This window comes from Trypanosoma grayi (genome assembly GCF_000691245.1).
Source record: "Trypanosoma grayi strain ANR4 Tgr_101_V1, whole genome shotgun sequence".
NCBI classification, from domain to species: Eukaryota; Euglenozoa; class Kinetoplastea; order Trypanosomatida; family Trypanosomatidae; genus Trypanosoma; species Trypanosoma grayi.
Window position 1 is genome coordinate 4,530 of NW_008825720.1, and position 27,660 is coordinate 32,189.

Genomic DNA, 27,660 nt, shown 5'->3' on the forward strand with positions numbered 1-27,660 from the left:
TTTTTTTTTTTTGCTTTATTCATGAAGAACGTAAACTAATCAGGCGTTATAACACCGGCAAGCTAACTACATTATATGGCCATGCGGAAAAGCAACGGAAGCGCGGGCGACACTTTGCTTGCAGTAGCTTCAAAGAAAGAAAAAATTGCTGCACATGGGATGGCATCCCCGTCCATAAAAATACCAGAACGACCTTCAGTGGTTGTGTACGGGCGTCATTCCGAAAGCTGCCTTCCTGAGGCGCAATCAAGTGTATTGGCTTCACTATCCCAAAGCCCGAGACCGAATCCACAGTCTTCAGATGGCAGAAGTCACATTCGCCTTGTGTCATTGAGTAACTTTGAAAGTGTCTCAAAAATCAAGGGGGTGCTGAATAGTCCTAGAAGTCTAAAGGCTTGTAAATCAGAAGGCGTGAGTCCAACGGAGCTACTACAGCGTAACATGACGGATTTCATGGGACCAGGTGTACCAGAAAACATTGTGCAAATGCGGCATNGTCCAACGGAGCTACTACAGCGTAACATGACGGATTTCATGGGACCAGGTGTACCAGAAAACATTGTGCAAATGCGGCATGCACACTACGAGCATCGGAGAAAGGAGAAATTGGAACGCGTCTGCCGCGCTCGTGAAAAGCTGGTTAAGGAAGAAAGGGAAAGAGCGTTGGATGTTGAATTCTCCCAGCAGCAGGATAGCGACGAGGTCAAAGAAATGCACATCTCAAACCTGCACGGACACATATCTCGCAGCAGCAGTTCTCCTTACAAAACAAGTATGGAGAGAAGCAATAATCCCTCCAACGGACGACCCACCTGGGATGGGTCCTACAGCCGTTGTCTCTCTGTGGGTGCCATGATGATCTACAGTCGTGTGATGAGCGAGCAGCGTCTGCCCTCAGAGGCCGAGATTCTTGCGTTGGAGCGAATTCAGCAACGGGAACACCGAAACGCAGAGGCCAAAGAGCGTATGGCGATGGATGAGAAAGTTCGGGAAAAGGAGCTAATTTCTAAGCAACTTGAGAAATCACGGCGGATCGTACATCACATGGTGAATAAGGAAAACGAGATACTGTTGAAGGTCAACATGCGGCGTCGTCAGTGGGAGGAGAAGCTGCAAAAAGTGCGCGAACGGCAGCGGCTCAAAGAAGGGGTGCAACGGGCGCGCAATGGTCGTGAAGACTTTCACCAAACACTGGTTCGTTCAGCCTCTATGATTTGAGGTATTCTTACGGCGTGTGCCAGCGTTCCGTGAGCCTTTTTTTTCGTTCCATCTTCGTATATATATATATATATATACGAAAACTGCGTCAATGCTGCCTTTGCTTTTAGAGTAGCCAAGATAATTTCTTCAGATTTGATAAGTGGGTTTTTGAATTTCGCTTTGCTAATTTTTGGACTGGAAGGTTTTTTTTTGTTTCTTTTCTTTTTTGCGTTCAAGTTGGTAAGGGGCGCGATAACAACGAAAGATACAGCACAATCGCTTTCTTCTTCTATCTTATACAAGCTCTCAGAGCCACTCCATAAAGTATATATATACATATATGTGCATTATGGATTAGTGCATCTGTACACGTATAAATGTATACGTCTACTCATACAAAATTATACATATATATATATATATATATATATATGCAGTTTCTATAATTGTAGCTGATTCTTCATTGTTGTTGTTTGTTTTGTCTTTGCGTTGCTTGTGCTGTTTCTTGTTTTAATGTAGAATGGAGGGCGTTGTAATTCAAAACCTGAAGCCCCCGAGCTCACGCCACTGCCATACTCCTTGTCAGTGGAATGCATGGAATCACGTTTTTTTTTTATTCCGCACTATATATGCAATGCATACGTAAGTGCGTGCTTTTGTGTTTCTCGCGGATATACGTGTATTTTTGGAGGGGATGAGACAAGAAGTTTCGGTTGTGCGTTTTTTTTTTGCGTATGGTGTTACTTTTTCTCATCCAAAATCCAAGTACTATTATCTGTGTGATATGCGCCACGCTCAACCAACAAATAAATTCATTGCACATTTCTAAGAACGAAAATAATCTTAGGAATGCATGGTTTTCTCAGGAAAGGACGAAGAAATAAAAAAGGCCGAGCAGAGCATGCCAAGTGTTTTGGAAGTGGCTTTGTCTCTCACTGGTCGCAGGTCAATGCCCTACGACATGGGTTGAAGAGCGAAATAGAGCAGCCCTTATTAATTCCATCTTTTTTGAAGTTTATGTCTCCTTCGATGCATATTTTCTACACAGTCTCCACGTAGCGTGTCTGTCCCCAATATCTATTTATGTCTTTTCTAAAATACACGGAAGAAAGCAAGGAAAATAATTTTTAAAAATAATGGCTGAGGTGACGCCGCAAGGTGTACAATCTGCAGTCGGGGCTCCGACACCCCCAGTTTCCCATCCACCCGTAAAGATACCAATGAAAGTACCCTATGTGCTTCCCAAAGCCCCGGTCACTCAGCCAGTGTCTAAGAAGATCCCTGCTCCGAAACATAGAGTGAACCACAACGATGAAGATGACGAGGATGCGGTGATCCTTGGAGTTGCGGCTCCGGCCAAGAGGCCACGGGAAGATAGTCAGAGGAAGCGGAGGTCAGCAGTTTCAGATGACAGCAGCAGCAGTTACACCGACAGTGATGATGATAATAATAACAGCAGCAGCGATAGCGATAGTAGTAGTAGCAGCAGCAGTAGAGGCGGTAACAGCAGCTCTTCGGTATCCTCTTCTGGAAGCAATGAAAGCAGTGAAAAAGGATCCGGCGATGAACTCACTCTCTTTCAGATTGCAAAAGCGAAGGGCCTCGTCAATGAACACACAACCAAGAATTTGGAGGAGGAGGAAGAGGAAGAACTGGCACCCGTTGGGCCACCGCCACGACCACCGGTTGTGCGCTCGTTCCCCCATGACATTGATGCGGCACTGCGGCGGTACGACGAACGCCTTAACCGTGAAGAGAACGTGATCCGCATCAAGGACGACAACAAGGCGGTATCTCTGGGAACCAGCAAGATCAACTACATCGACCCCCGCATTGTTTGCTCCTGGGCGAAAGAGCACAATGTGCCCATTGGGAAAATCTTTTCCACGACAATTCAGAAAAAATTTCCGTGGGCCATGGGTGCGGAGAACTTCTCTTTTTGAAACATTTTGCAGTTGTCTTGTACGCAAAGTGTGAGACTGCGCACGTCTTTGGCAGCAGCGGGCCGTTTGCAGGCCTTTCCTCTTAAAACAATGAAGAGAAGGGCTGGTGTGTGATTTTTTTTTTCTTTTTATTTGTATAAGTTGATTTTTTTTTTTTTTTATATGATGTGTGCTTGAGACAGAATACTATGCCAGCCTTTCTTTCATTTTCTCCCTCTACCTCCATTTTGCCTCGTTATATATATATATATATAGTTTCGACCGCCTTCCACACGTCTCGCCCGGTGTGTGGACTAGATGGGCTTGCATAGCCGGCAAAACCAAAAAAGGGATGCATGAGGCAGGAACACTTGGGGGGAGGTGCAATGGAAAGAATGCCACTTGTCCCCACCCTCTCGGTCATGGGGGCGTGTAGCTCAGTGGTAGAGCGTCCGTTTCGCATACGGAAGGCCTAGGGTTCGATCCCCTACTCGTCCATTTTTTATCATCCATGCTGAGATGAGCAGCATGTCGTTCTATGGATTATTCTGGGTCTGAGCTTATGATTCATGGTGTGTCTCTTGTCGTTGTAGGTGCGAGTGGAGCGCAGCCTGTGCCAATCTTGCTTTTGCGTCGAATGACTGTAGCTAGGGAGTGGTCCTTGCTGCCAAAAAATTCATACATGGGGTGAAGCAGTCAGCAACGATGTGGTGTATAGCGGGTGACTGCGCAGATATTCTCTCTTCACTTACACACCGAGTTTGTCCAAATGTTTCGAGGGAAGCTGATCGCGACTTAATTAAATGAGTTTTTTTGTTTTTGGAATAGTTTGTTCCGTCTTCAACTTCCGGATGACAATGGGACGAAGAGGAGGGGTAAGGGGAGGAGGCAAAGAGACTCCTATTTTAAAAAAGGGATACCTGTGCTTAAACTGGCCGTTTGGGAATACTTGTGTGGTATAAGGTGTCGAAATGGGTTTTATATGTTTCTCATCTTGGTTAATGACCTGAAGGATATTTTCATTAATTGCAGGTTTATCACAACACAAAAGGGAAAGAAATGCATTCAAATGAGCCTTCTGCTGTAATGTCCCATGTGGATGAAGATGAGGTCCAGAGTTCTGACTATGCCGTCCGAGAAGAGGATCTGAAGGGCAAGCCAATCAACGAGCTCTACCGCTTTCGCCTCTTGGTTGCAGCATTGTTCGCCAGTATCTGCGTCTCCGCAATGTTCGGATTTGGCCTGGTCGGCGCGTATATTCAAGAACGTTACAACTTTACCCAGAGAGAGCTAACAACAATCACTACAGTGGGCTCCATGCTTGGGCAATTCCTCCTTCCGTACGGTGCACTCTACGACTTTGCCGGACCCAAGCCGGTTCTCTGTATCTCAGTCACTTTTTTTTGCCTGGGTACTGTGCTCTTGGTGTTGGTGTTTCTTGACCACTTGGAGGGTACTGTCGTGAATTTTTCTATATTCTACGCTTTGACAAATATTGGTTGTACGACATTCGACTTGGGCTCGCTTGTTACAGTTCTCGCGTGGTTTCCGCGCAACCGCGGACATGTCGTTGGTTTGCTGAAGACAATGACCGGGCTAGGAAGTTCCGTTCTCTCGACGATTTATATGTGCTTCTTCTTGGGTCAGTACACGAACTTCTACTTATTCCTAATTGCCTTTGTTTTCGTGTTTGGGGGACTGAACCTCCTCCTGCAGACGTTGCCGTCGTATCACCTCGTTGGTTGGCAGAGGTGGCGCTACACGAAGGAGAAGCAGGAAGAACTGGAGCGCACTGAAGACGTATTTCTACTACAGAAGCCTCCCATGTACCGCTTCGTCTTTGGCTTTGTTGTGATTCTGATGCTTCTCGTGTTTCTCGTCACTGTGAATTTTGTGGTTGCATTTTTCACTGTGAGCCAGACTGCTCGCGTTGTCTTTGCGGCTGTGGCAATCGCCCTCGTGGTCCTATTGAGTGGGCTTTGCCTGCCGCTGCCGTTCTTGTCGTTGGCATCCGCAGATAAGGGAACACTGATGCGGGAGCGCTTGACAGAGGTCGTCTCGCCGCCGTACACCACATCCTTCTGGCACAACCTTCTAACACCTGATTTGTGGGTGATTTTTTTTGTTGGTTTCTGTGTGGAGGGTGCAGAGCTGGTCATCAACGACAACATTCCGCAGGTCTACAAGGCCATTGATAGTATCTTTGACGAGCGCCGTAACGCCTTGTACGTTTCGCTCCACGGTCTTGGTAGTGGGTTCGGTCGAATCTTGATGAGTCTCTACGAGGTTTACACGCAGCGCGGTCAGATTGAGCAGCGTACGCTCATCACAACGTCTTACTTTTTCGCGCCGGTGCTCATGATCGTCGAGTATATTCTTTTCCTTACGGTTCCACCGGATGGGTTAGCCGTTCCTTTTTTCTTGAACGGTTTCGCAAATGGATGCTATGCTGCATCCATTGTGTTGACAGTCCGCACACTCTACTGTTGTGATGTGGCGAAACACTATAACCTCATGTCAGTCGCGACGATGCTGTCAATCCTCATCCTCAACCGCTTCACATTTGGAGAACTGTATGATCACCATGCCAACGCTGGTCACGGTGGGGTGGACGGGTCGTGTCACGGACGCGTGTGTGTTCGTGAAATCTTTCTTATCATGCTCGCGCTGACGGTCGTTGGGTTACTGCTGACGGGGTGGTTGCACCACCGCTACCGTGGCTACGTGCGTTTAAAGATATCCGAGGCGAAGGAGCCTCTGGAAACTGAGAACAGTGAGGTGAAGCGAGAAGGGATCCGCAAAGAAACAGAAAATAAAGATGAAAACGAAGTGGATGGCGACGGAAAAACGGAAGCTGGAAAACGAGAACCAGACAAAGAATAAATTTAAAACGTAGTGTGTCTTTTCTGCTGACGGGTGGTGAAACAAAAAAATTCATCACGCAAAAAAGAAAGCGTGAGTAATGGCATAAGCCCTTTTTTTCCTGAAAGCCTGCGAAAGGAATGGTCAAGCCTTACCCAATCTTGTTAACAGGAGATCCTGCAATCCATCATCATTCTTGTATTTATATCTTGCCGTAGGAAAGTCGCAAAGTGTAAGTTTTTGAAACGCCCACCCAACCCAACCCAACCATCTCCGCCTCCGCGCGGGGAGGCGGGTTAAGGGCGCTTTCAGCACCTCCTTTTCGTCAGTTTTGATACATGATTTAAATCCCCTATATGGGCAATGCTTTGATGTGTACTGGAACACCCTCCAAATATGCAATCAGGGGGCATTGTTTGCGCGATGGGAATTGGATATTAGGTTTCTCCTACTCTTTCTTTACTTAATAGAGGTAGGTAAGGTATAGACTATTCTTCCTTCACATCTTCCCTTGTTCAGTTACCATTGTTATTTTTTTTTTCATCCATATGTGCGTAGGTGGTCTCGTTGTCTTTGTTTCTTTTGCTGCAGGAGACTAACTGCCCCCCTCCCCCCCTTTGGTGGTTTGACCACGGTGTGTGGATCACAAATGAAGTGGCATAACTGCTCCAAGTGTATCTTGTTGACGGAAAGGAACCAAGGTGGCATACGTGTGAGGGGAAGTGAAAAGAGAGAAAAGAGAAATAAGTACAGTATGCACCGTCACACACAAAGATACACACGGAAAGAGACAAGTCGGTACACCACCAAAAAAAGGGACGAGGTTGGCCCTCCCTTCGCTGCGCCTGTCCTCTGCTGGTAACTTTGACCTACAGGGGTGAATTCTGCGTCCTCTCCCTTTTCACTCCCGCCCTCCTGCGTGATTCTTTGTTTTGGTTTTGTTCCTTTTTGTTCGATGGTTGCTGTTTAAGGGAAAGTGTTTCACGCGGCCGGTGCATTGCAGCAGGAGAGAGGTGTTCTCCTCGCACCGTTCCCCGCTCATATTGTCTATTTTTATCTTTTTTTTAGTTTTCTCATTCTTTCTTTCTCTCTCTATTTGTCCTCCTCTCTGTGTGAGAGATATTGCTCGCTCGTAGCACTGCCATGATATGCCAGGTAAAATGTGACTGTGGTATAAGAGGGAGGCGATGAGGCTACCACTCGTTGGTGTTCTGTTTCTTTTTTTTCCATGTTCGATAGACTGGTAAATTTATGTTTCACATTCTCTACTTCACCTCTCCATTGTTGCGCCATACTGCTGGAATGTGTGTCGGTGGGTACATTCTTTCACTATTCCATTTACAGAAGACTCTACACCTCCAAGCACGCACACATACCCCGCTTGCAAGGTATTTACATCTTCAGGTTAGATGCACCCGCGCGATGATCTCCCGAGGGCCCTTGGCAGTTTCAGTAGAGGAATACTCTACTCAAGCATTCCTGTGGTGTGTGAGGCTGAGGAGGCCCTTGTTGTGGCAGTTCATGCCATCTTCACCGCAATGCGGAAGCAGCAACGACCCCACGCCGGATCCGTGTGCTCGAAAAGACTCCAGGATCGCATTGAAAGGGAGTTTTCTGCTGAGTACGATGTTGTCGTCAACGGCAAGTACGGCCGCTCTTGGACCCACTTTCTTCAAGCAAGTGGAGGCATGGCTTGCTTTAGTCAACCAAGGAGAGTTGCGCCGGGAGACGTTGATTGGCTGATAGCTCCAGGATCGTTGCGTTGTTACTTGATGTCCGAAGATGTATCGAAGGTGATGTGTGCTGACGAGTCGTTGGGAACATTTGTCAGCCGGATGTGTTCAGGGGATCTGGAAAATGTATGTCGGTGCATCCTCATGGAGGTATTCTGCGACATGGAACTTGCTGCTGACGACCTCAGGGGGAATGGGAACCCACCTCAAGAGGAACAGTACGAGCTCGGCAGCTTGGCGCTGTGGATACCTATCCTCTACAAACTTTGGTATCAGAACGACCAGGGTATCTGCGTCCGGCTTCGCGAATTGGAGCGGCCGTGTCAGCAGCTTGGCTTCCATGTCAGGCTGCGATGCCGATGGACCGAGCTCCTCGGCAACAGTCTTCTCTTGAAGTACGTTCGTTGCAGCGTGTTGCGAGTGCTTCTTAACGCTGTGGGGCCACCGTTGGAGTCTGCCGCGGGGCTCACAGGCGCAAGATCACGGGACGTGCTGCGTGTGGAGCAGCGGCTGGCCCCGGATGAGCTGGTGGTCGTCCTCAGTGGGACAAACCAGTGGGGCAGAAGACCCTCTATCCCAGGGCAATTTCAGCGACGGCGATAAACAGGCTATTAATTCTCTCACTTCACAATTGAAGTTCCGCTCTCTACGAAGTTCAATGTGTAGTGATTCGGTTGCTCCTGTTTTGGATGGAAAAAGTCAAGGCTTTGTTTTCACACTCTTTTCTCGTCTCATTGGGTAGGAGCATTGAGTTTATTTGGACTATTTTTCCTTTGCATTGGGGACGGTGTACTCTCGCGGCATGTGCGAACTTGTCACCAGAAGTGTGCTGCTTTCGTTTTGTCTTGATTTTTTTTGTTAATAATCCACTTGGTCCTCTTACAATGATTTTTTTTTTGTTTATCGCTTTGAACTTCGCATGAGTTGTACCTCTGCGACAGTCCAAGCAGTGTAAACTCTACTACTCTTCGTATTCAGAAGAAGTTATGTCTTTTAATCACTCTTTAAATGCCGGTTGGTGGGTGAAAAGTAGTCTTTTTTGTTCTTGGCGCTCTCCATCGGTTCTTTTTTCTCTTCTTTATCGGCCCGCTTTTTTTTTTCGTTTTCATGGTTATGTGTGGTCGCTCCTTTAATCAAGTGTGCTGTGCGAGAACGCATACTCAAGTCTCGTATTTTTCACCGTGTGGTGCCTTGTGAGAACATCCCTTCAAATATTTTTTTTCTCTTTTTTTTCTCCGAAAGTGAAAGACGGCAACGGCACTGCTCCAATGGAGCCTGATGACGTTGCGGAGTACAGCCGCCAGGGCTACTGGGAGCAAAGGTACAGCAAGGAGGAGCAGTACAACTGGTTCCCCTCCGTTCACGAGGCGGCAGTAAAGGCGTTATGTGACGAGCTCGCAACAGTCTTTGCTCAGCGCGCTTCAGCGGCTGCGCGGGGCGGAGGAGACCGCCCGGTTTTGCGGGTGCTCCACGTAGGCACGGGGAACTCGTCCCTCTGCAGCGACCTGCACGAGGCCGTGCGAGCGCGCCAGTTCCCATTTACGCTGGAACAGGTAGCGATGGACTACGCTCCCAATGTCATTGAGAAAATGCGGACGAAATATCCACCAGATGTGCTGCCAAACACAGAGTGGAAGGTAGGTGACGTGCGTCACCTTGAAGACTTTCGTGCACTGGGTCCCTTTGACGCTGTGATAGATAAAGGGACAATGGATGCGCTTGAGGCTGATAAGAGCAGTGAAACGACTGAGGAAGATGTGGAGGCTATGCTGCGCGGGGTGGATGACCTCTTGGCACACGCAAAGGGGTATGGAGCTTTTATGCAGATTACGTGGGTGGTGCCGTACATGCGGCTGCATTACACGAAGCGAGATGCGTTCGGATGGGGTAGCCAGGTGCGTCACACCCTACTGGGTGACAGTGACATGTACCGCCTCTACGTGTACACTGTGAAGCAATGACACCCCTTTGACTTGACCCCTTAGTTTTGTTTCTGTTTGGGTCCAATTAAGCTGAAAAAAAAAATAAAGATGAAAAGGACAGGTCTGGAGGCTGTACATGAATTATACATGCATGTCCACTAACTTTGTGGCCACTTCATTTCTACTTCTTCTCGTTTATTAAACTGGGTTCTGTTGCTAATGATGTGAACTCCTTAGTTCCCCGCCCCCGTGTCTCTGGAAGAGAGGGGTCTTAATGTTGGCGACGGCAATTCTACCGCGGCGTTTGTGCACGCGCGGGCGCTGCGGTGTTTGCGTTTCTGCTTCTGCTGTTACTGTCGCCCTCAGCGTTATGTGTAGAACGCAAAATCCAGTTGCGTGGTATTCTACTGAAATAAAAAGCAGAGCTGTTGCATCCGATAGAAGCACTCGACTACGCAAAAAAAACAAAAGGAAATCTGGTGCATCTCCGGCGACGCGAAAGAAGGCTGTCGAAGCACCATTCCAGGCAGATGATTACGAAGCCGAAGTTGCTGAGACTCCTCCTGCTGCTGCTTCTGCTGCCGCCGCCGCCGCTGATGCCGCTGCTGTTCCACCACCAGCAGTAGAGCAACACGACAAAAAGTCCACCACGGCTCTTTCTCCTCAGTCTCTTTGGTTTCCAACGGGACAGGACTATGAGGCCCTTGTGGTGTATCTCCTGCTCTACCGGCGTGAGTCGTTGGAACCAGTTGTGAGCACTCTCCGAAAGGAGCGTTCTTTGCTCGATGAATCTGTGAAGAGAATGGAGGAGCGTATTGCCGATTTGTACCTTGTGCGTGAGGAGATACGGGAGATGCTGCAGGAGAGTGCTGCAGTGCAACGTCGAACGCTTTCGGAGGTCATCCGAGAAATTGGTGACTCTGACGAAGAGGGTGAGAAAGCGAGGGCCATTTCTTGTCCTGCTATTGCCACTGATATTGATGGCAAAGAGAAAGAAGGTGATGGTGAGATTTCCCTTTGAATTATGGCGTTCTTCACCATGAGTGAAGGTTGTGTCTAGGTGTATTCAGCATCTACAAGAGTGTGCAGCGTGGGGGAAAAAATGCCCTTTTTTGTATTTTCTATTGCTTAAAAATCGTGTGGGAGTACTGAAGACAGTGTCTGGAATATGCCCCCCTCCGCACGGGAGGTGGAAGAGGTGATTTTGGCCACCCTGAAACGCGGCGATTGGGCACGCGCGGCAACTCTCCTTGCCGGTGCTGTGAAGCTGCCGTGCGTCCCGACGTCTCGGACGTACATGGAGGTGGTTGCTGCTGTGGTGACACGGAGCACTTGGGAAGACACGGTACGAGTGCTGGACCGGCTGCAGACTAGCCCGCTTTCTGCCCGCGCTCTGTACCACACGGCGGCGGACGCACTGCTTCTGGGTCTCGGTAGTGTGGCGGCGGACTCACTGCTTGCAATCATTCTCGCAGCCCGGCGCCGCCGAGTGCCGTTGGCACCCCGCCACCACGTGCAGTGCAGCCATCTGCTGTTGGGTGTCGGAGACTGGTGCGGCGCCATTCTTGCAGGCTCGCAGGAGCGCCTCGTCCAACACGTGCCAGCCCTCGCACATCCGATGATGCTCGCAGCAGCAGCCGGTCGTCAGTGGATAGTTGGGTCGAAAATCATGTCCTCTCTTCTTGTGACAGGGAGTGCACCGAGTGGGAATGTCACCGAGAGTTTCATCCGCTGTTTCACGCCTACGTCGCCGTGGTGGCGGGCACTTGCTGTCGCATCTGTTCTCTCCTCCTCCTCCTCCTCTAGCGAACCGGGTGTCTCTCAAGCCGCACGCGAACTCCGCGCAGAGGTGGAAAGAGGTGTTGAGTTTCCGGGAATTGACGCTGAGAAAAAAAGGTTCCATACAGCAACGCATCCTGTAGAGGGTCATGTGCAATCGGATGATTTCACACTGGAGGAAGCAACAGTGGTGCTCGCCACTATGAAGGAGCAACACTGGGATAAGGCTCTAAATTTGCTCCGCAGTTTCCCCGCGTTGCTGAGCATTGCACCACGGTCTCGCGCGTTGTTGTCGCCGATGGCGCTACACAACACTGCAGCCCGGCGCTACTACTACTGGGAAGCCGTCTGGCAGGCTGTATCCCATTCCCTAGCTTCTGCCCCCATAGACGAGGCTCTCACCATCGCTTGTTCTTTCGCTGAGTACGTGCGTGCGCAAACTGCAGCCGCTGATAACAAGGGTGGTGACAGCAGCTTGCAAGAGAAAATGGAGGAGGTTGAACGGGCGGGACATACAATGAGTACTTTCATCAGCACTCGTTTCAGAGAAGAAAAGAGATCGTTGGAGCCGGTGGCCCTCCACTCCTTTGTGCAGGCTGCCTGTGCCTGTGGTTGGTGGGAAGACGCACTATCCCTCACTGAACGACCCGCAGTGGTTTTCACGGCGCTCGTGCAGGGTTGCCGTTGGCAGGCCGCTATGGCGGTGTACGGCGCGATGCAGCCGAGTGCCCAGGAGCGGGTGGCACCCCAACTGGAGCACCTCTACATCTCGAGGGGTTTATGGGTACCAGCCCTGCAATACGCCCAGCAGCGTCTGCCTGGGGACACACTGGCGCTGCGCAACCTTGCCATCCCGCTCTGTGGAGCCCTTGGGCAATGGTCTCGTGCGCTGTCGTTGTTGCGTCATGTTTCGAACCCCACTGCATTGGAAAATTTGCTTCAGCGTCACTGTATCATGCAGCATAGTGAAGAATGCGTTCGCTCCGCCTGTAGAAGTGGCGACTGGATGAAGGCGCTGCAGAAATGGGAAGTTATTCGCCGACTCGCTCATGACCAGACGACCGTTTCCTTTGGAGGAAAAAGAGAAATCGAGGAAGAATCACAGTTGCGGATGTCGCCACACGCTGTAAAGAGTGTAGCAAAACTTCTCCTCGATCACCAACGCTATGATGAGTGTTGTATGGTGGTTTCGGCGCATACACCGACTGCCTCAGACCCTGTTCTCTTGCGTTGCTTACAGCTCTTTTACCACATTCGTCAATCACCTCTTTTATATGGACGTGTACTCCAGAAGTACAGAGAGGCTCACACACCGTACAGGATAGTGCTCGACTGCTACGCGATCCTCGCACTGGGTGTTAGCGAAAACCACGTTGGAGCATTTTCAATACTCCAGCAGTTAATGTCTGAGCAGAACGCAGATGGGGATATTACCATTGCCCAGAGGCTAGATGAAGTGCCTCACGTGAAGACGCTGCTGTCAACCATCCTATGTCATATTACGGAACCTTCGCGAGCATCCGATGTGGAAGCTGTTATGGCGTCCCTCACGAAGTGCATGAGGTCTCTAGACGATATTGACTTTTTAAGCAAGCCTTTGACTGCGTTCTGGGCAAGTGAGAATGAGGCACTTCGCGGATGCGCATTTCGCGTGTCGGTGGGACTGCTCCAGCACATGACAGCGCGTGAACTTCCCGTCCCCTGGGCCGTCATGCGGATCCTGGCTGAGGGGCTGCAAGGTTCCTCATCACCGTCCACTGTCAATCATCTTTACAAGGCTCTTCTGCATCGTAGCTCCTTTGATGCATCAAGGCTTCTCGTCATAGGTGGTGGTGGTGGTAGTGGTGGTAGTGGTGAAGACGTAAGCGGGGAGAAAAGTGAAGTACTACGGACATGGCAAGAAGATAAATGTGTGCTATTTAGAATGTGCGCACAGGCTTTCATCCATGAGGGGCAGTGGGAGCGTGCCCTCGACGCGATGCAACACTGTGAAACGGCAGATCCCGAGGTGCTGTTCCGCACAGCTGTGCTCGCCAAGGAGGAGAAGGAGCGCCGAAAAAGAATGGTACATTGTGTTGTGGCGGAAGCGGTGGCAAATAACGAAGATGGGCTGCATTATGTCACTTCAAGACGGCAAGTTGAGGGCGCCTTATTGACTCTGATGCAGCTTCAGGCGTGGAGAGAAGCCCTTGTATTATTTAATAGCAGCGTGGCCCCGTATCAACGGTTTGACAATACGGGTCGTGTACCTGGCCCCGTCTTTGGGGCGCTACTCTCATGTGTTGCGACTTCTGCGCCATGGGAAACGACGCTGCGGCTTCTGACAAAGGTGCAACAGGAACTTCCCCCTGGCGCTAACTCCCTCGATAAGGGGCTCACAGATGTGCTCCGCTCCCTGCGGTGCCATGGCGGCCCAATTATCTGCAGCAGGGTGCTCTTGTTTATGGTGGAGGAAATGGGTATCGCGCCCACGCCGGAACAATACGAAGTACTTCTGCATTCGTGTTTGGGATCACAGCTAACAACGGTAGAGCGGGACGCGTGCGCGGTGAACCTGAAGCGTCTCAGCCGTTCCCTGAATGAGAAACAGGTTCTTGATCTGGTTCTTGCTATCACCAAGTCAAGGGGTTCGTGGGAGGAACATGAGGATGGTGTTGTTGACGCCGATGACGTGCGAAGTTCTACCAACGTGGGAGTGCAACGACGGCACAGCTCACATCAGTGTACAAGTTTAACGAGCTGGATGCCTAAGGAGCGTCCGCCGCTGAGTGCGGAGGAGCTGCGCCAGCTTTACCACCTTGCACCGCTCATCATTCTCGCAACGCCGAGGAGACTGGAGGGGCTCTCGCGGCAGGCTTTTATGGCACGTTTTAGGCCGTTCGAGCTGAAGCTCCTGCTTCAGCATTATCGGCTGGAGGTGCTAGCGCACTTGGATGACTGTGATGACGACGGTGCATTTGCTTTCGATGCGCATCTAGTCGAGCATTGCCAAAACAACCAACTGCTGCACGTTCTTCTGACAGCGTACGAGGGCGCGTGGCTACGGTTATCTCGGACCGCTGCAGGGGAGAACAAGTCTGAGTTCTTGGAACAGCTGCGGTGTGAAGTCTTTAACGGTTTCGCATCGCCGCGGGCGGTTATGGCTGTATGGGAGGCGTGCCGTTCTTCCGTGTCACAGTTGGCGGCGCAGCGGTGGCCGTGGCTCTGCGAGTATGAGCTGTTACGAGAAGTGCGGCGGCGAGGCGGCAGGACCCCGGCGTCACTACACACTCGGCCGGGGATGTCGAAGACGACGATTGCGTCTTATTGGGGTACGTATGGTCGGGTTTTATGGCCCGAGATGTTTCTCAGTGGGCCGGAATTGTGCCAACTGGCAGTGTATGTTCCTCTAGTTGAGCCGTTGCTTGGCAAGGAACACGAACAACAGTTCCGTGAACTCCTCACTGGCATTCAAGTAGCACACTTCTCTCCGGAGGCAATACCACAGCAGGAGAGTCTTCTGCGCCAACCGCGCTCGGTAGATGCAATCCGCGCGGTCTTCAGACTGGCCTTCAAAACGTTGAAGCGCCTCCACGCGCAGCTTGACATGGACGCGCGCGGTGGGCGATATTATTATCACCACTACCCTGATGCCTCCCTCTGGCGGCGGTACGCGCAGCAGTGTGATGTTCTCCCCGCAGGCCGGCGATTGTCGCGTTGGTCGCTCGCACTGCGTATTCTGCATCACTACCGGCGGTGCACCACGACGGCACTGCAGCCACGCACACTGGCTGCCCTGTTTGCCGCATGTGCCGCCGACGCCGCTGATGGTATTTGTGGCTCCTGCGAGGCTCACTGTGGGGAGGGAGAGATTTCATGGTGGGCGATGGCGCTTCAGTGTGCACAGAACGTGGAGCCGGCGCTTAGCCGAACGCTTTGGCGCCATGCTATGCAACTAGCATGTGTGTCGTCATCGCCGTTGGCCCGTGGAAGCACAGCGAACGCTGGCGAGTACCGAGCCGAGGATATGTGTGACACTTCTCTGCAGGCAATCATTCGCGTTGTGCTTTATCACGTTAAGGGTAGTGATGCCAGGCGTATCCCTTTCCGTGTGTCCTTGCTGTTGGTTGACAGAATGAAAGAATTACTCTGTGTATCGCCTTCCTTTGGTGCTGCGCAGCGCGAGGACAATAATAAGGGGGAGGATGCTCTAATTGTGTGGGTGCTGCTGCAGAAGCATCATTGTTTGGAGAAGATGGAGCCCCTACACGCTGCACTGCTCAAACGGCTTGTGCTGGAGGGACAGTCCCCCACTCATGTGGTTTAATTGATGTGCAACCGTGATGTTTACACCTTGTTTCGGCTGTCCCGTTCTCATGCATCTCCTGTGTGTTCATTCAACTCCTTCTCCTCAGACTTCTGTACCTTTCTGGCGGCGACAAAGAAAAGGGATAACAATAATAGGGGGAAGAAGGAAGCGATTTCCCTGCTTCTGCAGTATGCCTGCCACACAGCCCCGTGATTGTGAATACATCGTGCCGAGCAGGTTCAGCGTGGAGCGGCCGCACACATGGCGCCTCGTGATGGATGAGGCTGGGCGTGCATTGGCGGCGCGTTACGGCAACGACGCGTCCCCCCAGCGGGCGTTGGACGAGGTGACCCTTCACAGCCGTGATCAGCATATGCGTGAAGAGGCTGCAAAACGTCAGGCTGGTTTGGCAGAAGGGACGAGAAATGGAAGGTTGGGAAGCAATCCCGATTACTCAGTACCGCGGGTGGGTGTGGTGCCTGTTCAAAAACAGTTACACTACCATGCTGGTGCGTCAGTGTCCTCCTCGAACGGGCGTATCACTGCTGCAGGAGTGGGCACGACCCCTCAGCAGGAACAACGGCAACGACCCACATTATACAGCCCCATTCCACGGGAGGTGCCCGTTTCTTCATTTCACTGATGAGGTTTTTTTTTTTTGTGATCTATCGATGTGTTGCAGAGAGTAACTAGCGTGTACTGGGTCTAAGTGGTGTAAGATGAAACACAATGAGCAGTTGCCCCCTCCTCCCACTTCACTTTATGCTGTCTTTCTCTGTTCCTATTGTTTTCTGTGCTCGGATTCCACTACGAGGTGTAAGGCAAGGTAAATACTGGTTGTGCGGCTTATGTACCCCATGTCCATTCGAATTGTTCCCCATGTCTTGTTGTTGGTGCTACTTGTTTCGTCGTCGCCACACCGTGCAGCGGCGTGGCCAACGTGGCTCGCCTCACCGTTTACTTCCGCGCTAAGAAAGGAAGGTGACGCAGCTGGCAGTTCTGCCTGGGGGAAGTTGAATATACCGCCGCTCACTCTCGCATGGCACAAATCCGACTCCCACCGCAAACTTAACGTGGCTCAGTTGTTAGCAGAAGCTGAAGCCAGGGGTCGCATAAGTCACTGCTGGAAAAGCGCTGTCGACGCGCTAAAAAAGGGATGCACATCGTTGCGCACGGACGACGGGGCACGCAGTCGCTTGGCGCTGGCGATGGCTTCGTGCGACAATGAGGCAGACGGGGGTCGCTGTGTGTGGCCTCGATGCTCTTCGAATGAGGACGTGCGGGAATGTGTTCGCGAGCTGGACGACGCACAATATCTTGTGTACGTGCAATACCGCCTGCACACAGACGTACTCTGTCTGTACATTCAAGAGGAGGCGTTTCAGGAGCGTACTGAGGCGGCTGTGCAGGCGCTCTACACTGGTGCAGTGGAGGTTTCACAGGCGCTTCAGGCTTTGCATGACTCCAGTGGTGAGCTACAGATGTCTGTGAGGACGGCGGCCGAGCTGCAGGCGTCTAACCTTGCCGAAACACGGCGACTGTACGATCAACTGCAGGACCTGAACAGTGGCCAGACGGCGGCGTTCGAGTCTCTGAGGGACTCCACGCAGCAGGTAATGCGCTCCGTTGTGGATGCTGGATCGAGTCTGAGAAAACTGCACGTGGCACTTGGCGAAAGCACCGCTCAGGCTGCAGCGGCTGTCGCGGACGTGGCGCGGGAGACGGCAGCGTTCCAGAGCCGAACTGAGTTACACACTGCCAGCATGTTGCACGCAATGGAACGTGTTGAGAGGATCCAACAAGCGCTGGTGGATGGAACAGCAGGTCTCGGCGAAGCGATGCGTGTCGCTGTTCTCCTGGCGGCATTCGTGCTGTTTACCATCCCTGCTCGCACCACTGCTGCACGGCTCCCATGCATAGGAGTGGTGGGGTCTGCCTACGCGCTTCGTCCGCTCGTGCTCACGGTGGGCAGCAGTGCCTTTCTTGTCACTGTGGCGGTTGTGGCAGGAGTCACTCTCGCCATCTTTGCGTGCACGTACCGTTCCCCTGAACATAGGCTTCGGCTGCTTCTGAGAGGTGAAATGCGGTGCGTTCTTGACGACACACGAGGAACCCTGTTGGAGGATGTCCGGCAGGTAGTGGCTGAAAGCGCCACAGCTGTGATGTTCCGCACAGGCGTCGCACGAAGTGTTCAGCAGTGCGGAACCGAAAAATCAGCGCTGCTCGTCATTCCTGAGGTGCCGTTTGAGGCAGCCGAGTGTGACACTCCGCCAACAGTGGCAAAACCGCGGCGGAGGACGGCCAGTCGAACACGTTCGTGTCTGCGCTAAGCTCATGAGCTGCAACCGCCACCCTTTTTTTTTTTTGTGGTGGGAGGGTGGTTCGTTTCTCCCAGTTCTTTTCTGATTTGAATGGTTTGGTGTCGTCTTTTTTAATGGTGCTCCTATCTTTAGTGAGTGTGGAAGCAAGGGGGTATGTGGCGGGTGAAAAAACAATACGGCAAGGGGTGCCCACTTGTCCCGACCGATCTTTTGTATTTTTGCTGTGCGTGTGTGTGTGTGTGTCNTGTGGCGGGTGAAAAAACAATACGGCAAGGGGTGCCCACTTGTCCCGACCGATCTTTTGTATTTTTGCTGTGCGTGTGTGTGTGTGTGTGTCTTAGTCTGCGTTTTTTAACTTCTGCTGCGGTTATTAATTCTCATTCGTTTGGGGCAAAGTTTAGGGCGTGGTCATGGTGAATACCGCCGCTCGCATGCGTGTAGCCGAGGAGGAGCTGGCGGGATGGGTACACGTTACAAATCAGCTCTTGCTCGATAATATGCAGAGCACCATCACCGGTGTGGAGGAGCCGTCACACCGCGTTCTGATACAGGAGGAGTACGCGGCTGAGCTTGCGGCTCTCCTGAACGCCCACATCACGTTCGTCACCTCTTCGCTCATCGCTGCAGCAGCGGAAGCCGAAGTGGCATCAGCTTCAAAAGTTTCGGAGGAAGAAAGGCGTGAGATGGGCCGACGCGTCGCGAAGGAGGAAGCCGTTGTGGAGCTCCAGAAACTCAGAGAGAGGAAAACCGCACTGGAGCGAGAGATTGTGGCGCTCTGCGAGGAGAAGCAACGGGTGAAGGAGGCCATAGATGTTGCGCACGCTGATGCTGATGCGATGCGTAGAAACGCGGCGCATGAGCAGCAGTTGCTGGAGGCGGCGCTCCATCAGCTGGGCCAGGAGAGGGAGAGACGGCGCACTGAGCAGAAGGAGGAGATGGACGGTGCGCGAAGGCAACTCCTGCAGCTACGGGAGGAGCGTACAGTGGAGGAAGAACGGCTGCAGAGGGCTTGTCAGCGATTGAAGCTACTTGCTGACGTTACTGCGCAGCATCGCGTCGGTGATATATTCGAGTTGCGTGCACACGAGGAACCAGAAGACCGCATTCGTTGCCTCCTCGACGGTGTCGCTGCGTATGCTGAGGGTGCGCAGCAGACCCAACGCGAACTGCAGGAAGAAGTGGCGGCGCTACAAGAGCAGATAGCAGCCCACTCGCAGGCGGATACTCATAACGATACGCCAACTCTATACCGGCGCATTGTACCCGCCCCGCCGGCTAACCCAGTCGCGACCACGCTGCTGAGCGTGCGCGACCAAGCGCGCGAGATGCGACCAGTAACGGGAAACACGCCATGTGGAATCGTTCACACCCCGATACTGCGGCAGCACAAGCACCAGCACCAGCAGCGACAGTGCCTTGGTGGTGTTAATGCGGAACACACTGAAGGCACCGTGACGCCGTCACGGTCACCACCGTCTCTGCGGTGGCAAACGCCGCGGGCTTGCATGGCGGAAGGGGTGCCTTCCGCGGCGCTTGCGTGGAAGGAGCGAATGGTTATGCTGACGGCGGAGGTTGCGCAGCTCCGCCGCGAGATTGGAAATTAGTTTTGAATGACGCTGTCTTCAGTCGTACATTACCCGTTACCTCCACAATATTTTCTCACTTTCTGTGCGAATTTGTGTGCGTGTGTGTGTGTGTCTGTGGAGATCTAGATATGCGTGTGTATTTATACATGTGTATAAACCTTGCCTCGTCGATGTACGGTTTGTGATTCTCTTTTTTTATTTCCTTTATCTTTCCCACGTACAGAAGGCAGGGGTAGATTGGACAGAGGCACATGAAGCAGACGTCAGTGGCCGCGGCATCAGCCGGTGGGGTGCACGAACTCGCGCTGCTGCGGGCCCACGTGTGTCTGCCGGGGGATCCTGTCCTGCTGCTGGAGCCGACGGCAGTTGTGGCACTCGGCAACGGTCTCCGCCCTATCCCACAGTCTCTGTCCGGCAACGAGAGTGAAGGTTGTGGTACCGGCTCCGGTGGGGAAGGGAAGAATAACACTGTTGTCGTTGCAGAGTTCTGTGGGCCGATGGCGCGCGAAATGGGGCCAAACCATGTGTGGCGGTACACAATCAACGCACCTGCTGTTCGTCGTTACACATATGCCCCTAAGGATCCTGTTGTAGCCATCGTAGTTAGAAAGACAACGAGCTACTACTTGTGTTACACTGGTGCCGCGTCGTTGGCAGTGCTCGATGTGCTGAGTTTCGACGGCGCGACGAAGGCGAGTCGTCCACGACTCCAGGAAGGCGACGTTGTGTACGCATTCGTGAAACCGAGGCCGAGTGGCGAAGAGGCCGGAGACGAAGTGGAGCTGAGCTGCATGGCCGCTGAGGTCGGACTTGTCGCGAAGGATTGGACCTCCGCGGATGCTGTGTTTGGCCCCCTCACGGGCGGCACCGTTGTGCGCGTCTCTTTGCCGCACGCTCGCAGCCTTCTCGCGACTGACGGCGCGTCCCACCTGCTGTCATTACTGGGAGCGCGCGTGCCATTTGAGGTGTGCGTTGGCGTCAATGGGCTGGTGTGGGTGCGCGGGCAGCCGAGCGGCGTCGACCCGACGGCAGGCACGCGGCGGACAGTCGCGGTGGCCTCCTGCATCGTCGAGGCACAGGACGACGCTACGCCGGAGGAGATGGAGGACCGCGTGCGCAGCTACTTCCCCAGCGAGTAATTAACGTAATGCTGCTACCAACATCACACATGCACCTGCTGTATCCATCTCTCTCTCTCTCTCTCGCACTTTTTACATTTTCCTCGTGTTTTTCTCTACTTTTTGTTTCTGATCTCTCTCTCACACACACACATACACTCCCTTCCTTCCTGTTTTTGCTCACCTGCACACGCACAGCAATAGAGAGTGCGAAGAGTAAAGGAAAGGAAGGAGGAACAGGGCGCGCAAAAAAGGGGTGTAGAGTCTTACCTGGATGCCAGACTATACCCAGTTTGTTAAGTACTTCATTGAGTACCCGAATATTCCCCCGAGCGAGAGCTCCGCGTACAGCCGACTCGCAGACACCACGTGGCGCCTGCTGAACGCAGCCGATAAGGATGGTGTCGGGGCGAAGCCCTCCATCGTCATTGGCCGACTCCTCGTCTCGACGGAGGACCGTTGGCGCATCCAAGCGCACATGCGTCGCGAGGAGGCAAAGGCGGGTGCCGGCAGGAAGGAGTACAACAAGAAAGTGACACGTGCCACGAAAGCGACGCGGGGCCCGGTGCCGAGCGAAGGTTTCCCGCCAGGAAGGGGCCGTCCGGTGTGATGAACTATTTTGACTGAATCTCTGTCAGCGTGTCGCTGGAGCCCTGTGGTTTCGTATCCTGCTTCTGCTGTTGCCGTGAGGGCTGAGTTACACGGTGGAGTGAGTTTGGCACATGCCCTCAGTGTGTTTTTTTGTTACTCGTTGCTGCGCCATTTATCTATCTATCCCTCTCTTTCCCCCTCGCCCCCCCCCCCCCCNCCCCCGGCCCGTGGTGTGCCGTAGCGGAGAAGGGCCCAAGAGGCAGAATAGAAAGTGGAGAAGCAAAAGCTGGGGCTGGTGTGAGAGCACTTGCACACGACAGCGGGGTGCTGGCAATGAAACAGCCCGCGGCGGAGGTGTCGGGTGTCTCCTCCCTCAGCGATGCCGACAGGGAGAGAGACGTCAACCAGGTCGTGGTGCTCTCCCCACCACAAGCAGCGAGTGGCCGCGGGTTCCCACCGTTACGTCCCCCTCGCAACTGCAGCCCGTCCCCAAAGCAAAGCGATGAGGCCGAAGAAGAGGCTCTGGAGGACAAAAACCTTGTCGAGCTTCTGCAGAAGGCCTCACGAGTCATCAAAGATGAGCGCGCACGGTCAGCGGCGCTGCAGCAAGAGCTCGACGAGCTCCGGATTTCCAATTCAGCTCTCTCCTTCACGCGAGAGCTGCAAAAGGAGAACCAAAGGCTGAAAAAAGAGTTGATGTCTCTGCACAAACAGATAGACCAAATGCAGCTGTTGAACTATCCATTGGGTCCGCTGAGAGAAGTAGAGCAAGAAGATCAGCAACAACAACAACAACAACAACAAAAGAAGAGCAGCGGGTCGCCTCCCCCTAGTCGTGGCGATAGTGTCTCGTCAAAGCGGTCGGCCATGAAGACGCCGCTCACGCATTGCACTCTAAACATGGTTCCCGGGAAAAACTATAGTGACGCGCAGCATACGAAGAAGCAAACCGTCTCACTGCAGCGCCAGCGGTTACTCGCCCCTAGGGACAACTCCGGTGGGAGGGAGTCGACGGAACAGCAGCAACGCCGATCTCCCTCAGTTGTGAGGCGTGCGACACCGTCGCTCGCCCCACCGACGGTCCCCCCTACTGAAAAAGAAGAAGCTGTAGCGCCGCGCTCTCGCTCGAAACACGTTGCCGCAGAAGACCTCTGGAGGGCTGGTGCCTCGTGTGGAAGCGGGACAGAGTACAGCGTGGCCATGATCACGCGACTCCGTCGCGCAATGGCCCCGCCACCGACGAAAGAACAACTCGGCGAAGTCATACACGCAATGGTGCAGGAAATCGTCCGAGACACACGTCGGCGCGGAATTAACTTACAAATGACGCGGCAGTCGCCGTGCGTATACCACTTTGGATACCGCGGTATTCATGCGAGAAGGGGGAAGAGTGCCGCCACGCGGGTGGTGCACTTGTCGATTGACAGTGGGCAGCTCACCGTAAAGGTGGGTGGTGGCCACGAAAACTTCTTAGATTACTTGGAGCGTTATCGTTCCTCATCAGCTGTATAGACCTGCGAAAACACAAAAAAAAACAAGACAATGGCCGAGCATTTTCCGTGTTTCTGTGCGGTTATCGTCCGCGTGTGTTTTTTTGGATTATTATTATTATTATTATTATTATTGCCTTTCTTGTCCATTCATTGTGTTTTTCGAAAAGAATATCCCCAAGAAGGGGCCTCTTATGTTTTGAGGCGAGGGAAGCACGAAGTATAGGGCGAACGTATTCCACAACAAAATGTTTCCTTCACGCGTAGTCAATACAACCAACAGTTCCCTAGGGAGCGAAAGCGGAAGCACCGACGACACGGATAATAAAACAATGTGGATTGTCATCGGGGTTTCGGGTGGCTGCGCTCTCATTCTTATAATTGTGCCCATCATAATTGTGTTGTGCTTAAAAAGGCGACGGAGACATCAGGGTGGTGTCCATGATATAGGGGTGCCAGCTCAGAACATGCCATCGAGAAACATCAGTCCTCCCCAGAGAACCAGCAGATCGTACTCGAATACTGATTTGCGGAAGAAAAGTTTTACCGGAGGGGGTCCTCAGACGCAGAGTATAAGCCGCATGCCGCCCTTGCAGCAGCAGCAGCAGCAGTATGGCCTTCCACCAGCGATAGACTACGTGAATGCGCCACCAGCGGCGTGGGGGTGCTTCGGGAATGCGGAGGGAGGGCCGTGGCAAGAGGTGCCAGAGTATCACCGACTCCCCGCAATGCCGACTCCTTCTTACGCTGATTACGCGAACCCGCTGCAAGGACGCGCGGGCTACGACAATAACAGTAGCGCCGCGGGGGTGATGCCATATATTGTGCCAGCGCCAGCGCCAGCACCACCACCTCCTCCGCCCCCGCCTCCACCGGAAAACGAAGATGAAGAAGAGCACCCAAAACTACAACGCCGAAATTCAAGAGTGTCGTTTGTCGGCGTATTTGACGTGTAGGCAGACCGTTCGCTGGGTCTGGGGCTTCACGTTTGGACTCACCTGCCTTCCTACGACAGTAACGAGATAATAGTGAAGCAGCCAACGGCAGGACAATGCACAGACGCGGGGGGAGAGAGGCGGCTCACGCCAGTAGACGAGGTGCCTCTTCTTCCTTTATTTGACTGATGCGCGTCTCTCCGTCCCTCTTATGCCTTCCTCCCTTCAGGGGTGCCACCTTTTCCCTGGTGTTTTGCTGTGTTACTTTTTTTAGCGTTAAATGAAAAAAAGCAGCTACCAGTTGATTGGGCATCTTTCTTATTTTTTGCCTTGGCAGTAAGCAAATAGAAGACTAAAGTAGGGCGGTGTGGGGAGGGAGAGCTGTGCTTTTGCATGGATNTGTGATTCTGTCTCTGTGTGCGATTCTGAGAGCTGGGAAGGATATATGGAATAGAAACACAACGGGGTGTGCCAGCTTTTTGTGACTCAGTGGGGAAAAAAGGGATTTGAGGGTGAAAAAAAAATGCCCCATCTTGTGATCAAATGTGCAATATTCGTTTCGGTTTTTTGTTTTTATTTTTAGAGTCATATCTATATTAAACAACACAAAGTGCCCGACGAGCTGTAGAGTTCGGTTTTTTTCTTTGTTTTGCAGAGGACACAGAGTCGGCTCTTATTTCTTGCGTTTGTCAGTACACAGAGCATTTCTTTTACTCTTTGCTCCTTAAGATTTCTGTCCTCCCTTCGCGGACCCTCCGCACTTTCTGTTTACGATCTGTTTGTTTGTCGCCACCGTCACCACAACGCCAGAGAGGGCAGGTGAGGTGCGGCACCGGGCTGCTCTGAGTCTTGGAAATCACTGCTGAGCCTTAAATGTGCGTCTGTTCTCTGCTGGGCTCAACCTTCATGGAATACAGAAAGGTACCACATTGGAAAGAAGAAAGGAGAACACACTCAAAATGTCAAGTGATCGGAACGAAACGAGCGGCCATGTGGAGCTCGTCACTCTGACGTACACCGGCCCTGTCCCTAAGCCGCACCCGCCATGTGATCTACCCACACCGGACGAGCAATTTCGCCAGTACAGAGCGCAGAAGCATCAACAATTGGACGAGCGCGAGGAGAAACAACAGCAGAAGTCTGCGACAGAAAACACAACATCGCAATCTGAGAGCGCCCCTCCTGCGTCTGATGTCGCTGGTTTCTTTTCTAGTGCCGCTTCGAACTTCCGCAACATTGCGCAGCAAGTGGCACTAAAAGTGGAGCGCGCGAGCGCTGAAGTGACAGAAGCCACCGAAAAGGGAGTGCGGCAGCTTGAGCGGCAGCTTAATCTTGACCGCTTCAAATCCAACTTCCCGGAGCTGAGTGCAATGGGTGAAGTGCTGTTGGCCGACTACGCGTGTGCCGCAATGCACGCCGGGCTGCGCGTCAATGGGCACCTGCACATCACCAAGAATTACCTCTGCTTCAGTGCTCAGACTTCCTCCGCGCTCGCCCAGGCAACCAGTGCGGTGCTGAAGGAAACAGGTCTTTCTAATGAGAAGAACGCACCTGTCAGCATTCACCAGATCATACCTTTCACTGAAATCGCCAGCATTCAACTGTCTGTCGCCCTTGACACAGTAGACCAGGGACCGCCGTTTTTCCTCCCACTGCCAGCGCCGAACGTGCTGTGCACGAGCTTGCAGTTGTACACGACAAAACAACAGCTGTTCCAATTCCTTGGATTCGAAAGCATTGCGGCAACTGCAGGGGCTGCTCTCTCGGATGCTGTGAAGGGTAATTCCATTGATCGCGCGTACAACTACCTGGACCATGCGTGGCGGGCTGCAACTACTGTGCCACTTCAGGGTGTGAAGTACGCTAATTGACACGGTATGGCACGCGGGGAGTGATGAATTTTGTTTTTACAATTTCGGTGCTAAAAGAGGAGTACAGCAAAAAAGGGACTGATGCACCCACAAAGGGGAAAACGGTATATATACATATATACATATATATATATATATGTATATATATAGGAATCAAAAAGAAAAAAAATAGATATATACAGGAATCAAAAAGAAAAATATATATATATATATATATATTTACCAAACTGCTTTGCTTTTATTTCAAATCGGCTTCATGTGCCTCAGTGAATCTTCTTTTTTTCCGGTTGCTTTTTTTTTTTGTTTGCAACCATTTCTCGCTGTCTGGTTGTAACGCTTTCTACTTTGCCTCAGTCCCTTTTCGGCGCTTTTTTTTTTCACATAGTAATTCTGAGGTGAATACCCGCTCATTTTTGGTACAGACACGGGTTCTGGGCGTGAATATCGGGATTTCAGCAGGAAAAGCAGCAGCAGTATCGGAATTCTTGTTGTTATTGCCTCGACGGGGTCTCTGTGCTGTCTGCGAATGGCAGTAACTACAAGAGTGCGAGCTAACACACTCTGTCTCTTTCTGGCCCGACATCTTTACCCTTCCTGTATGGTCAGTAAAACCCGCTGGGGGAAAGCGCAGGGATGGTGAGACGTTATGTCTTCTTAACACATGATAATTTACGTCTATTTTGCTTCTCCGGTACATTTGCGCCCATTCAAGTGTAGGGGAAGGATGGCGCTGCGTAAGTCAGCGGCAGTAACTGCCGGTCGCGTTCCTGTTCCGCGCGCGTACGTGCGGGCCGCGTTGCGGGGTCTGCAAGGGGTCGCGGGGCGCCAGTTTTGCGCAGGCACACCGTATAACTGCCGTCATCTACTTGATGAGGCGCTGCGTTACACATCGGCTTTTCAAGAACGGTGCTCGAAACGCTGGGCAGAGGCTGCTCTCGTCTCCGCGTCGCACAACGGTGGCGTGGGTATCGGAGGAGGAGTGACTATTGTTCCTGGATCGGTTCGGACGCTGCAGCACCTAGTCGCCCTTGATGGCGAAGATAACAGTTCCCATTTGGAAAGTGCTAACACTGCAGTGGATGAAGAAGAACATCAGCAGAGTTTTGTTCCGACTTTTGCAGAGAAGCAGCAAGCAAGGCTCCACGCCACGCTGCAGCAGTGGGTGGTTTACTGCGGTTTCCGCACCACACGAACTGATTTTGAGTCGTGGCAACCCATGGTATCGAGAGTGCTCCTTTTATCACCGTCACGAGTGGTTCCATCGAGCAGAAGCAGCCCAGAGGCTGCAAATCTACTCGAGGCGTCGCTACGCCGCCGTGGGGCGAAGGCGTACGTAGATTTGCTCGTACATCACCGATTGGCATTACGGAGGGAAGAAGAATGGGTAGTGGTGTGTGAATTGTGTGCCCCTGCTAAAGAATTGCCGAGACGGAGTGATGGAGATGCAGTGCCACCTGTGATGTCACTGCCCTTTATTCGCTCCTCTACTGTTGACGCGTCCTGGGAGCGGAGTCTTGCGGTGCTTTCATGGGCAGTGCAGTTTCAGCAGAAGAAACCGCATGAACGGTGTCACATCTCCTCTGCTGATATTTCCTCTGTCCTCCAGCAGTACGTCCAGCACTTTGGACAGCGCATACAAGTATCAGAGATTCCACTTGAGACCGATGAGGATGGAGGTGCTGTACCGCTGACCGTATCGGCCGAACAGGACGTTGTGGCGCGGCTACAACGGTGGTGGGCCGCTGCGCGTGCAGTGGAGCAGCAGAGCCCGAAGCTCGCAGCGGCGTGCCGCGTCGATCACACGGCACCAGGATGGATGCACGTAGAGGGCCGGAAAGTGGCGCTGGCGCCGTGTGGCGAGGCCCCCACAGCGAGTGGCACCGTCTTTGCGGAGCTGCTGCTCCAGGGGCGCTGGGCGGAGGTGCAGCAGCGTATAGAGCGTGTGGCCATTGAGGCGTCGCGACGGCAGGGGCCCACCGAGTCAACAGGCGGCGAGGCGGCGGAAGTTGCGACGGTCGTCGGCGAGGCGTGGGGGGACCGCC

At 52.5% G+C, this 27,660-nt stretch overlaps 16 protein-coding genes and 1 non-coding gene across 17 annotated transcripts; all 17 read left to right on the forward strand.

The window, feature by feature from the left end:
• Positions 1 to 159: 159 nt before the first annotated feature.
• DQ04_01011040 (hypothetical protein) lies at positions 160 to 1,218 on the forward strand (the record flags this gene model as incomplete). The annotated part of the gene is made up of 1 exon (XM_009310062.1): positions 160 to 1,218. The coding sequence occupies one exon, from the start codon at positions 160 to 162 to the stop codon at positions 1,216 to 1,218; it is 1,059 nt and encodes a 352-aa protein (XP_009308337.1).
• Positions 1,219 to 2,336: 1,118 nt separating this feature from the next.
• Positions 2,337 to 3,143, forward strand: DQ04_01011050 (DNA topoisomerase type IB small subunit; the record flags this gene model as incomplete). Its single annotated transcript, XM_009310063.1, has 1 exon — positions 2,337 to 3,143. The coding sequence occupies one exon, from the start codon at positions 2,337 to 2,339 to the stop codon at positions 3,141 to 3,143; it is 807 nt and encodes a 268-aa protein (XP_009308338.1).
• A 405-nt stretch (positions 3,144 to 3,548) lies between these two features.
• Positions 3,549 to 3,620, forward strand: DQ04_tRNA016 (the record flags this gene model as incomplete). Its single annotated transcript has 1 exon — positions 3,549 to 3,620. It is a non-coding gene; the product is annotated as a tRNA-Ala (tRNA).
• A 561-nt stretch (positions 3,621 to 4,181) lies between these two features.
• On the forward strand, positions 4,182 to 6,005 carry DQ04_01011060 (hypothetical protein; the record flags this gene model as incomplete). Its single annotated transcript, XM_009310064.1, has 1 exon — positions 4,182 to 6,005. The coding sequence occupies one exon, from the start codon at positions 4,182 to 4,184 to the stop codon at positions 6,003 to 6,005; it is 1,824 nt and encodes a 607-aa protein (XP_009308339.1).
• A 1,388-nt stretch (positions 6,006 to 7,393) lies between these two features.
• On the forward strand, positions 7,394 to 8,320 carry DQ04_01011070 (hypothetical protein; the record flags this gene model as incomplete). Its single annotated transcript, XM_009310065.1, has 1 exon — positions 7,394 to 8,320. The coding sequence occupies one exon, from the start codon at positions 7,394 to 7,396 to the stop codon at positions 8,318 to 8,320; it is 927 nt and encodes a 308-aa protein (XP_009308340.1).
• A 665-nt stretch (positions 8,321 to 8,985) lies between these two features.
• DQ04_01011080 (hypothetical protein) lies at positions 8,986 to 9,678 on the forward strand (the record flags this gene model as incomplete). The annotated part of the gene is made up of 1 exon (XM_009310066.1): positions 8,986 to 9,678. The coding sequence occupies one exon, from the start codon at positions 8,986 to 8,988 to the stop codon at positions 9,676 to 9,678; it is 693 nt and encodes a 230-aa protein (XP_009308341.1).
• Positions 9,679 to 9,913: 235 nt separating this feature from the next.
• DQ04_01011090 (subtilisin-like serine peptidase) lies at positions 9,914 to 10,660 on the forward strand (the record flags this gene model as incomplete). Its single annotated transcript, XM_009310067.1, has 1 exon — positions 9,914 to 10,660. The coding sequence occupies one exon, from the start codon at positions 9,914 to 9,916 to the stop codon at positions 10,658 to 10,660; it is 747 nt and encodes a 248-aa protein (XP_009308342.1).
• Positions 10,661 to 10,807: 147 nt separating this feature from the next.
• DQ04_01011100 (putative NADH-dependent fumarate reductase) lies at positions 10,808 to 15,724 on the forward strand (the record flags this gene model as incomplete). The annotated part of the gene is made up of 1 exon (XM_009310068.1): positions 10,808 to 15,724. The coding sequence occupies one exon, from the start codon at positions 10,808 to 10,810 to the stop codon at positions 15,722 to 15,724; it is 4,917 nt and encodes a 1,638-aa protein (XP_009308343.1).
• Positions 15,725 to 15,896: 172 nt separating this feature from the next.
• On the forward strand, positions 15,897 to 16,349 carry DQ04_01011110 (hypothetical protein; the record flags this gene model as incomplete). The annotated part of the gene is made up of 1 exon (XM_009310069.1): positions 15,897 to 16,349. The coding sequence occupies one exon, from the start codon at positions 15,897 to 15,899 to the stop codon at positions 16,347 to 16,349; it is 453 nt and encodes a 150-aa protein (XP_009308344.1).
• A 205-nt stretch (positions 16,350 to 16,554) lies between these two features.
• DQ04_01011120 (putative glucosamine-fructose-6-phosphate aminotransferase) lies at positions 16,555 to 18,036 on the forward strand (the record flags this gene model as incomplete). Its single annotated transcript, XM_009310070.1, has 1 exon — positions 16,555 to 18,036. The coding sequence occupies one exon, from the start codon at positions 16,555 to 16,557 to the stop codon at positions 18,034 to 18,036; it is 1,482 nt and encodes a 493-aa protein (XP_009308345.1).
• Positions 18,037 to 18,437: 401 nt separating this feature from the next.
• DQ04_01011130 (hypothetical protein) lies at positions 18,438 to 19,631 on the forward strand (the record flags this gene model as incomplete). Its single annotated transcript, XM_009310071.1, has 1 exon — positions 18,438 to 19,631. The coding sequence occupies one exon, from the start codon at positions 18,438 to 18,440 to the stop codon at positions 19,629 to 19,631; it is 1,194 nt and encodes a 397-aa protein (XP_009308346.1).
• A 233-nt stretch (positions 19,632 to 19,864) lies between these two features.
• DQ04_01011140 (putative DNA ligase I) lies at positions 19,865 to 20,752 on the forward strand (the record flags this gene model as incomplete). The annotated part of the gene is made up of 1 exon (XM_009310072.1): positions 19,865 to 20,752. One exon carries the CDS (start codon positions 19,865 to 19,867, stop codon positions 20,750 to 20,752), a length of 888 nt encoding a protein of 295 aa, XP_009308347.1.
• A 253-nt stretch (positions 20,753 to 21,005) lies between these two features.
• On the forward strand, positions 21,006 to 21,341 carry DQ04_01011150 (hypothetical protein; the record flags this gene model as incomplete). Its single annotated transcript, XM_009310073.1, has 1 exon — positions 21,006 to 21,341. The coding sequence occupies one exon, from the start codon at positions 21,006 to 21,008 to the stop codon at positions 21,339 to 21,341; it is 336 nt and encodes a 111-aa protein (XP_009308348.1).
• A 314-nt stretch (positions 21,342 to 21,655) lies between these two features.
• On the forward strand, positions 21,656 to 22,834 carry DQ04_01011160 (putative protein kinase; the record flags this gene model as incomplete). Its single annotated transcript, XM_009310074.1, has 1 exon — positions 21,656 to 22,834. The coding sequence occupies one exon, from the start codon at positions 21,656 to 21,658 to the stop codon at positions 22,832 to 22,834; it is 1,179 nt and encodes a 392-aa protein (XP_009308349.1).
• A 559-nt stretch (positions 22,835 to 23,393) lies between these two features.
• DQ04_01011170 (hypothetical protein) lies at positions 23,394 to 23,768 on the forward strand (the record flags this gene model as incomplete). Its single annotated transcript, XM_009310075.1, has 1 exon — positions 23,394 to 23,768. The coding sequence occupies one exon, from the start codon at positions 23,394 to 23,396 to the stop codon at positions 23,766 to 23,768; it is 375 nt and encodes a 124-aa protein (XP_009308350.1).
• Positions 23,769 to 24,706: 938 nt separating this feature from the next.
• DQ04_01011180 (hypothetical protein) lies at positions 24,707 to 25,618 on the forward strand (the record flags this gene model as incomplete). The annotated part of the gene is made up of 1 exon (XM_009310076.1): positions 24,707 to 25,618. The coding sequence occupies one exon, from the start codon at positions 24,707 to 24,709 to the stop codon at positions 25,616 to 25,618; it is 912 nt and encodes a 303-aa protein (XP_009308351.1).
• Positions 25,619 to 26,342: 724 nt separating this feature from the next.
• Positions 26,343 to 27,660, forward strand: DQ04_01011190 (RNA pseudouridylate synthase protein; the record flags this gene model as incomplete). The annotated part of the gene is made up of 1 exon (XM_009310077.1): positions 26,343 to 27,660. A coding segment is annotated over one exon (1,318 nt), but the record flags the coding sequence as incomplete, so codon positions are not given.